Source organism: Fonticula alba (assembly GCF_000388065.1).
Source record: "Fonticula alba strain ATCC 38817 unplaced genomic scaffold supercont2.2, whole genome shotgun sequence".
Classification (NCBI taxonomy): Eukaryota; order Rotosphaerida; family Fonticulaceae; genus Fonticula; species Fonticula alba.
The window spans coordinates 3,677,452-3,686,100 of record NW_009242972.1 but is presented as its reverse complement, the minus strand read 5'-3'; the positions used below and the strand labels follow the sequence as shown (position 1 = coordinate 3,686,100).

Below are 8,649 nucleotides of genomic sequence, written 5' to 3'. Positions count from 1 at the left end.
CCTTCTCGCCGCCTCTGCCTTCCCCCCCCCCCCTCCCTTTTGCCCTTGCCCCCCCCCCCCCCCCCCCCCCTCCCCACCCCCCCCCCCCCCCCCCCCCCCCCCCCCCCCCCCCCGCCCGCGCGCACGGGCTGGGGGGGCGCGGGCGCGGGGCGGGGGGGGGGTTTTTCCCAAGCCCTTCCGGGCGGGGGGGGGGGGGGGGGCGGACAAAAAAAACAAGGCCAGGTGCCCCCGGGACGGAGGTGTCCCCACCGCCCCCCCCCCCCCCTGTTCCCGGGGGGCGAGGGCGAAACGACAACCAGAGAATGCACGCGCCCTTGCCCGTGGCCAAGATGGTGACGGGAATCTGGCCGGTCAGCCGCCCCTCTCGGCCCCATCCTGGCCGGGAGGGCGGACCGACCTGGATGAGCCTTGGTATGCAGGTGCAGGAGCCTGTCGGTGTAGGCTCATGTGCGCGCGCGGGCGCGTACGTGCATGCGTGTCCGGCTGGGTGCATCTATGTGTCCGGCGGCGCGGCTCGCTCTACCTACCGCAACCCCCGCCCCCGTCAGGCACTCGCCCGCACTTGCACCCGCACTTGCACACTGCCCCGTCCAATGCCCGAGGCAGAGAGCCATGCCCTCCTCGCGTGTCTGGTGCCGCCGCAGATGGGGACGGCCCAGCGCGGGGAACCTACCCCGGCGCGGATTTCCTAAATAATCACCCAGCTTCTCTGGGCCTACCCTGTCGCTTTCGGCGGATGTGCATCTGTCCCGCCCTCGTGCCCTCGCTTGCTCGCCCTCGCTCGCCCGCAAGCAGATCCTTCCCTCGGCCGCTCGCGGTCTCCTCGTGTCTTTCCCGCGGTCTCGGCATCGCTTGGGGGGCCTCCCGGCCCTACCTTCGATGCCTCCCGCAGGTGGCTATGGCTGGGGGGGGGGGGGGGGCAGCAGGGCCCGGCATGTTTGTGTCGCCCCGGCGGGCTTGGAGCCGCCTGAAACGCCCGACCGCACCCAGGCATGCTCCCGCACGCATCGGACCCGTCTCGAACTGCCGCCGGTGGCGAGATACCGCCTTGGGGGGCAGGCCCGGTGGCACTTTTTGGGGCCCGCTGCCCCCCGCCCCCCCCCCCCCCCCCCCCCAGCGAAGTGCCCGGGACCTGCCCGACGGTGGGGGCCAAGAAAAAAAGACACGAACCCGGACCACCCTCCCGCGCCCGCCGTCAAGAGCCGAGAGAGATGACAACCCACCCACCCCCACTCCCCGCGAAGGCTGCCCACCACCGGAGGAGGCGTGGGGCATGGCCCCCCCCCCCCCCCCCCCCCCCGTTCCGCCCGTTCCCCCCGTCCCCGGATGCAAGGCGCCGCCGGTCACAACAGCCGCCTCAGTGCGGCCGGGCCGAGCTCAAGCGCCCAACACAAAGAGGCCCATCGGGGGAGAGACCGGTCGGCAGGCAGCCGGGCGGCGGGAGAACACCAAAGAGAATGGCGGTCTAATTTCCCGAGCGTGAAAAAGCCCCGCCAGAGCGCGGCGCAAGCCCCCACGCTTGGGGCATCACGCCCGGGCCTCCCGGTGATCTCCAACGCGTGACCGGCCATTCGTTGGCCGCCTGGCCTACGCGCGATCCGGCCCCGCGAGCTCGATCCCCCCGGCCCGGTGCTCCGCCGTGCGCCGCTCGCTGGCAACAATGGCCTCGCTAGCTCGGCTCACCGCTTGGCTGGCTTATGTGACACGGCCCTCGCGGAGGGTGCACCGATGCAGGTGCACCTGCCGCCCATCCTCCTCCCTCCCCGGCCTTCTCGCCGCCTCTGCCTTCCCCCCCCCCCCTGCCTTTTGCCCTTGCACGTCCACACACACACACCCTTGCGTATCCCCTAGCCATGGCCGCGACTCTGCCCCTTACCGAGGAAATGTCCCTCCTGCTGGAGCAGGACACCACCTTCGACCCGTCGGCCGCCGGGACGGCGCTCTTCTCCGTCCCGGACGATGTGCCGGATTTTGATTTGCGCCTGCAGGAGGATTTGCAGACGCGCACCTTGGCGGCCATGGAGCTGGCTGGGGGCCGGCCTGTGCTCCTGCTTTCCTACCCCTGCTCCAGCGTGCGGGTCAACTCCACCCACACCCTCGAAGCCGGGACGCTCTTCTTTATGTCCGGGTACGCCGAGCTACGCCGGGTGGCCTTACTTTTCCCGGTGGTCCCTGCGGCCATCGGTAGGGGAGGGGGGGGGGATCCTTGTTGCTTCGTCTTTCCCCTTGTCTGGCCACCGTTTGTGCGAAAGAAATAATGACACCCCCCAAAAAAAAAAACCCTCCCGGCCTGGCCCGCCGGCACATGCAGACGCCTGCACTGGAAGCCGCAGGCTCCGGGGGCCGGATTCTCCATGGACTACGCCAGCATTGTGGTGGCGGCCGTCTCAGCCGCCGAGGGAGATGGCGAACCACTGGTCTTCGTGCAGATCGCCTCCCAGGTGGACACGGCCATGGACGAGTATGAGCCCGTTGATGTGACCTTCGCCGCGGCCAGCACTTCGGATGGTATGTACTCCGGCTGACGCACGCGCACACCCTGCTCGGTCTCCGCCTCGGGGCTTCGCCTGCCTCCGTCTTTCTGCGCCGCCCCGTCTCTAATGTGCAATCCGCCCGCCGCCGCCGCCGCCGCCGCCGTCGCCGCCGCCGCCGCCGCCGCCGCCGCCGCGCCTGCCCACTCGCACAGCCAACTTCCTCTACCACCTGTTCAATGTGTGCAGCTCAATCAACTCCTCGACCTCCGGTCTGGAGGGCTCGGACGAGGAGGCCGACGGGGACGTTGAGGAGTCCGGCACCGACCAGGACCCCACCTCGGCCGACCCCATGATGGCTGGCATGATCACTCGCGACATGATCCAGGGCATGGACCCGGAACAGTTTGCCGGGTTCTTCTTCGGCTCTCAGACCGGTGCCCCCCCGCCGGAGATGACCTCCGAGGGCCAGGCTCACCTAGACCGCCTAGAGGCCAGCCTCGGGACGTGCGACACCACAGCCATGGCCACCGGCACCATGGAGGACGACGATGAGGAGGAATAGGCCCGCCCCCCCCCCCCCCCTGATGAGGGAAGAGGAACGCGCATGGATGCGCGTGCGCGCGTGCGCCAGACAGCCTCCTCCGTGGGGGCAGCCGCCGGGCCGATTGCCGATCGGTAGATTCGTTGGCAGTTTGTGTCCTCACGCCTGTGCATTCCCGCCGGTGCTCATGACAATACACGCATTCCCCCAGGACCGGCCAAGCGAGCGAGCGAGCGAGCGAAAGAGGGAGAGAGAGAGAGAGAGAGAGGCCGAGGAAACACAGGGGCGGCGTCTGTCCCCGCGGCTGGCAGAGGAGGGCGCCGAGCGGCAGCCAACATTCACAACAAATAACAAGACAATTCGCCGCGCGGTTTCGAGGCAGGCCATGTCCTCCGTTGGGGGCTGTCCTGCCGGCCCGCGGGGCGGGGGCGACCGGATTGCCGGCCATGGATTGGGCGTGGCGCCGGGACGGACGCTCATCGGGGGGCTCCGCTCCCGGGCGTGGCCCTCCCCCTCCGAAGGTCAGGCAAGATGGGATCCGGGTGGCGGAAGCTCGTCATGAGGCGGCAGGCTGCCGGAACACCACCCGGACCGGCACTCCCCGTCATTCTCCCCCGCCCCCCCGCCCCCCCGTCCCTCTCCCTCGCCCTCCCGCTTTCTGGCTTGCCTCTTGCTCGGTCGCCGCCCGCCGGTTGCTGCATCTCGCCATGTCTCGATCCCGCTCCGATCGAGGCGGCGCTGACGGGCCATTCGTCTTCCCCCCATCGCCGGATTCCACTGGCCCACTCTTCTTCGATGACGATCCGCTCTTCGACGATCCAGTGGCCATGGCCCACGCGTCCCCCCTGCCGCGAGCGCGCTCGGCGGCTGCGCCAGGACGCTCGGCCTCGGCCCCGGCCCCGGTCCGATCGACCCCGGCCCCGGCCCCCGTCGATCCGCCGGCCGATGCACGCTTCGCCATCCCGGTGGACATCTTCGCCGATGGCCTGCCTGATGGCATCCCCCCGGCATCGGCCGAGAATCCCCTTTCCTTTTCGGCCTTCCAGTCGAAGAAGTCGGTGAAGGCTGAGCGCCGGCCGTCGGCCACCCCCAGCGTTACCTCCAGCAGCACCCCCTCGCCCCGACCTGCCAGCCCGACCATTGCTGTGCCTGTGGTCCTGCCCTTCCCGAACACCCGTGCGTCGCCCTCCCCCCATTGGTCCCACCTTCGGCCTTGCTCTCGGCCCTGCTCGGATCACAACCATATACATGGGGGTGCACATATTTACAGACATACACACACGCGCACGCACATGCATGTGGCTTTGCATGAGGGATGGGGTGGCGAGTTCCGCACCATCGTCCCTTCCATGTGCATCTCCCCCCCTCCCCCCCCCTCCCCTCCCTGTCCCGGCCTTATACTAACGACAATGTCCTGGATCCGTAGCCGGACCTCCCCCGGCGCCGGATGCCGTCTCGCTCCCGGCCCTCCCGTCCCTTCCCACGCTGCCAGTTGTGCCAACCGCCTTCTCGGATCTCTCCGACTCCGAGGATGAGGGAGCCTCTGCGGCCTCCGGCCGGCCGGCTCTTGGCATCCCCAGTGTCCCCACCATCCCCACGGTCCCGCCCATTCCCATCATTCCCACGGTCCCGCCCGTCCCCGTTGTCCCGCCCGTCCCCGTTGTCCCGCCCGTCCCCGGGGCCAAGACTTCCACTCGAGCGAAGGTGTCTCGATCGCGCGAGGTTGCTCTGCCGGTGGTAGACCCGCTGGCCGGCCTGCCGGCGGTGGACGCCTCGCCTGCCACTGGGGCCAATGCCTCCCCGGGTGTCGCGCCGGGTCCCATGGCTCGGTCATCGCGTCCTGCCAAATCTGCTGCTGCGCTTCCGACGATTGTGGTCCCGAATGTGGACCCCGGGACGCCGAGCGCTCCGCCAGCCCTGCCAGCCACCCCCAGCCAGCCGCCCCAGCCGAGCCCGGAAATCCTGCAAGAGCTGTGCGTGTTGCATCATGGCCCATGCCCACCACGCCGGCGACAAGCCTCCACACTGGGCGGGGGGGGGGGGGATTCTTTTCGATATTTTCTTCTTTTCAGTGCCATCCACATTCGATCTTGGTTTGCCCGCAGTCCCATGCTCACCCCAGTCACCCATCTGGCCGGCTTTCCAGCGAGGCGCTTCGTCACAAGGTGGCCAAGCAGGACAAGTGCGCCCACACCGGCCTCTTCCTTTTTTTGCTGGCTGTCTTTCTTGCGCACGACCTTCTACACCCTGCCGCCGGCGTCGGCCCGACCCTTACTGACTTTCCTTGGGACTGGTGTGCGGCTGTTTACTTTAACCGGCGGGCCATTCCCTGCCCATCCCCCCGCCTGCTCAGCTCCATCCAGCGCTTGAAGAAGCTGATCCTCGAGGAGCGCGAGCAACACACCAGCACCCTGTCGACCCTGGAAACAGCCCTCGAGGCGGCGGAAGTGGCCCAGACACGCGTGCACGCCGAGCACCGGGCCATGCGGGACAAGTGTGCCCAGCTCCAGCAGGAGCTCGACACCACCCGGCAACAGCAGGCCCAGCAGGCCATGATGCTGGAGCAGGCACAGCTGCGTGCGGCCCAAGCGGAGGCGGCCTTGGCCGTGGCTCGCGGCGATCCCGGGGCCTTTGTCCGCGGGGGCGCCGGCCTGTCCAGCCCCGATGCGGTGGCCGCGCTGGCCGGCGGGCTGGGGCATCTGAGCGCGCGCCTGGCCCGGCAGGTGGACGAGTCGCAGCAGCACCTCACCGGCCTGCTGCAGGCCGGCCAGGCGGTGGCCGCCTTGTCGCGGGACTTCGAGGCGGCTCTGGCTCTCTTCCGGGAGTCGGGCAGCCACTTGCGCCCGGAATCCTGAGCCATGCTCTCCTATCCTGGTCTTTCTCTTTCCTCCACGTATGTGTTGCGTTGGTCTTTCTCTCGCTTTCTTCCGCCTGCGCCCATCGTCCGACGGCCTGCCTGACCCCTTGTCGTGTCTGCCGTTTCCCCGCTGGCCATTCCGCCCCGGCTCTCCTCGCCCCCTGTCTCCACCGAAATAGACCATCTCCTCTCTCGTTGTTACTTTGTTGGCCGTGTCCTTCTCCCTCGGTGTTTTCCCCCCCTCCTCCCCTCCCCCCTCCCCCCTCCCCCTCTCCCCCCTGCGCGCACACGAACAAACATGGTGACACATGTTAACCCTCCTCCTTTTCCGGCATTGACACGATGCCGGCATTCCCACTTCCGGCGCGCACATTCCCAGGCACCCAGGCGCACCTCCTTGATCGAGGGGATCCCGCCCTTTTCCTCGATACATGCTTGGCGTGGGCGCTCTCCCGGCGGCACAGATGCGCTAACAATGGAGTGCTCTTCTTCCTCCTTCCCTCTCCCCACCACGACCACCGCTGCCACTCCCTCTCTCCCTTGCCTCTTGGGAGGCCCCTTTCTTGGCTGACACACGCGTGCTCCCTGGCTCGCGTCGGTGGACACATGGCAGGCGTCCCCGCCCCTCTGAAGAGGGGGCGCCGTGCATCTCGGAGGAGGGGAGGTGCGCCATCGCGCAAAACCATGCACATAGACATGCTCTTCGGGTCGGAGGGTTTGTCTCCCTCTCTCTCTTTCTCCCTCGCTACAGTCCGTCCCCTTCCATTCCTTTGATGTCGGGCATATGCACGCTAGACTGGCGTGCGATCCGGCCCATGTGCCGAAAGAGGGCGTGGCATGCGCGAACGCACAGGGGGGCGAAGAAAGAGCCGTGTGCGGCATGGGCCAGGACACAGCCATGCACACATACATTCACGCATTTGTTTATATACACATACATGGGCTTACCAGCACGGAGGGGTGACAGTGAGCACGCGCGTGCAAGTTGATGGCCTGTGCGTATTAAATCTTGCACATGCCCGTCCACCGGGGGGACTGGCGCATTTGCAAGTACATGTGTCGGTGATGCCCTGCTCCGAGCATGGCAGTGTGCCGGCCTGCTCGCGCGCCTTTTTTGACGGAAGCTTTCATCCTTGCAAAAACAACACCAAGATGGTTGGCCCTTATACACGGGCATCCTGGTGGGCACCATCTTGCCCGCTCCCCTTGCGTCATCTTCTCCAAGGGAGAGGGGGCGGCGGCGGGGGCTGCCTCTGGCGAGGGGGAAGCCCCCCCGGCTCAGACGTCGACACCGGCCTCGAAGGTCGAGCGGACACTGGCACGCAGGACGACCGCCTCCTTGCGCATGCCGCCCTCGCCACCGGCCAGCGAGGGGGAGAACTTGTTGAAGGTGAAGTCCGTGCCGAAGAGGCCGTCCTTCAGCTCGTAGTCCGGCTCCTCGCCCTCGACGGAGAAGTTGCGCACCTGCTCGGGCTTCGAGCCGGGGGCGCGCTTCTCCAGCAGGAAACGCGCCGTCTGGCCGAGGATGCCGTGCGGGTCGGTCGGCATGCCGACCACGCTGGCGTGCAGGTTGATGTAGCTCTCGGCCACGAGACCCTTCTCGATCTTGGCGCGGGCGACAAACTGCCAGGCCGGGGTGCGGACCGTCAGCCGAGGCCGGGCGTCAACCACCTCGTACATGATGTCGACGTTGCTCATCTCGATGCTGGCCCCGTCGGCGAGGGACTCGCCGTCGATGTAGGCGCCGAAGTGCGGGTCGAAGCCGATCATGTGCGACCCGACCAGGATGCTGACACGGCCCATGTAGGTACCTGACGGCACGGTGTCGCGACAAACATCCCGAGCCACGCAGACAGAGGGTCAGCAGGGGGGAGGCGCGGTGTTGGCGTGAGTAGCGCGTGCAGCGTGCGCCCCCCCCCCCAAGGGGAGAGCGGGGGGTGTGGGCAGAAAAGGGGCCAGCAGCCGGCGAGAAGGCCCCGCGAAAGGGGGACCGCCTCGGGCCTCCTGACGCAACACCGACCCCCGGTGGCATGGCGTGCGGGAGATAGGGAGATAGCGAGAGAGAGAGAGAGAGAGAGAGAGAGAGAGAGAGAGAGAGAGAGAGAGATAGGGAGAGGGCCGCCAAGCACAGGGGAGGCACGCGGCCTTGTGGGGACGCACCCTTCAGGTTGTGCAGCCGCGTGAACTGGGCATTGACCTGGACATCGCGGTCGGACACGATGTTGTACGACCGGCCGGCCTCGCCCTCAAAGTAGTAGTCCGCCCCGTTGAAGCCCATGAAGTGGGGATCCTGGGTGCCGGAGCCGGACTCGATCTTCTTGCAGGTGGTCACCGACCGGCACACCCCGGCCTCATTGAGGCAGGAGTACACATGGCGGCCGCCGCTGACGCACTGCGACACCTTGGAGGCGGCGAAGGGGTTCTTATTGGCGGCGCACTCCTTGTCATTGGTGTAGCACACCAGCGAGGAGCCACCCTCGCAGACGCACTCCGGCTTGGGATGGTGCGTGGGCTTGGGCGGGTGGGGGTGGTGGTGGTGGTGGCCGTGGTGGTGGTGCAGGTGCAGGCTGTGGCCCTGGGTCTTGGTCTTGGTCTTGGACTTGGTCTTGGACTTGCTGGCCTTCAGGTGGGCGATCGTGTGGATCAGGCCGTCCTCCTCGTCCTCGCGCTCGTCCTTGTCGTCAGCGCGGGCATGCGGGGCCGCGGCTCCGAGGAGCATCAGCGCGGCGATCACCAGGATCAGGGACTTGTGGAGCTTGGTCCTGTGTGTGTGTGTG

The 8,649-nt window shown here is 67.7% G+C and overlaps 3 protein-coding genes across 3 annotated transcripts in view; 2 read left to right on the top strand and 1 right to left on the bottom strand.

Annotated features, from left to right (window-relative positions):
• Positions 1 to 1,747: 1,747 nt before the first annotated feature.
• On the top strand, positions 1,748 to 3,056 carry H696_01759 (hypothetical protein). The gene is made up of 3 exons (XM_009495669.1): positions 1,748 to 2,128; positions 2,312 to 2,508; positions 2,687 to 3,056. Exons 1-3 carry the CDS (start codon positions 1,854 to 1,856, stop codon positions 3,034 to 3,036), a joined length of 822 nt encoding a protein of 273 aa, XP_009493944.1. The 5' UTR covers positions 1,748 to 1,853; the 3' UTR covers positions 3,037 to 3,056.
• A 573-nt stretch (positions 3,057 to 3,629) lies between these two features.
• H696_01758 (hypothetical protein) lies at positions 3,630 to 5,908 on the top strand. Its single transcript, XM_009495668.1, has 4 exons — positions 3,630 to 4,191; positions 4,442 to 4,988; positions 5,162 to 5,197; positions 5,369 to 5,908. Exons 1-4 carry the CDS (start codon positions 3,723 to 3,725, stop codon positions 5,868 to 5,870), a joined length of 1,554 nt encoding a protein of 517 aa, XP_009493943.1. The 5' UTR covers positions 3,630 to 3,722; the 3' UTR covers positions 5,871 to 5,908.
• Positions 5,909 to 7,150: 1,242 nt separating this feature from the next.
• Positions 7,151 to 8,649, bottom strand: part of H696_01757 (hypothetical protein) — a gene marked incomplete at both ends in the record, with an annotated part of 3,055 nt that continues 1,556 nt past the window's right edge. The window contains 2 exons of the mRNA XM_009495667.1: positions 7,151 to 7,683; positions 8,033 to 8,634. Coding sequence (XP_009493942.1) covers positions 7,151 to 7,683; positions 8,033 to 8,634 — 1,135 coding nt within the window. The remainder of the gene's footprint in view (positions 7,684 to 8,032; positions 8,635 to 8,649) is intronic.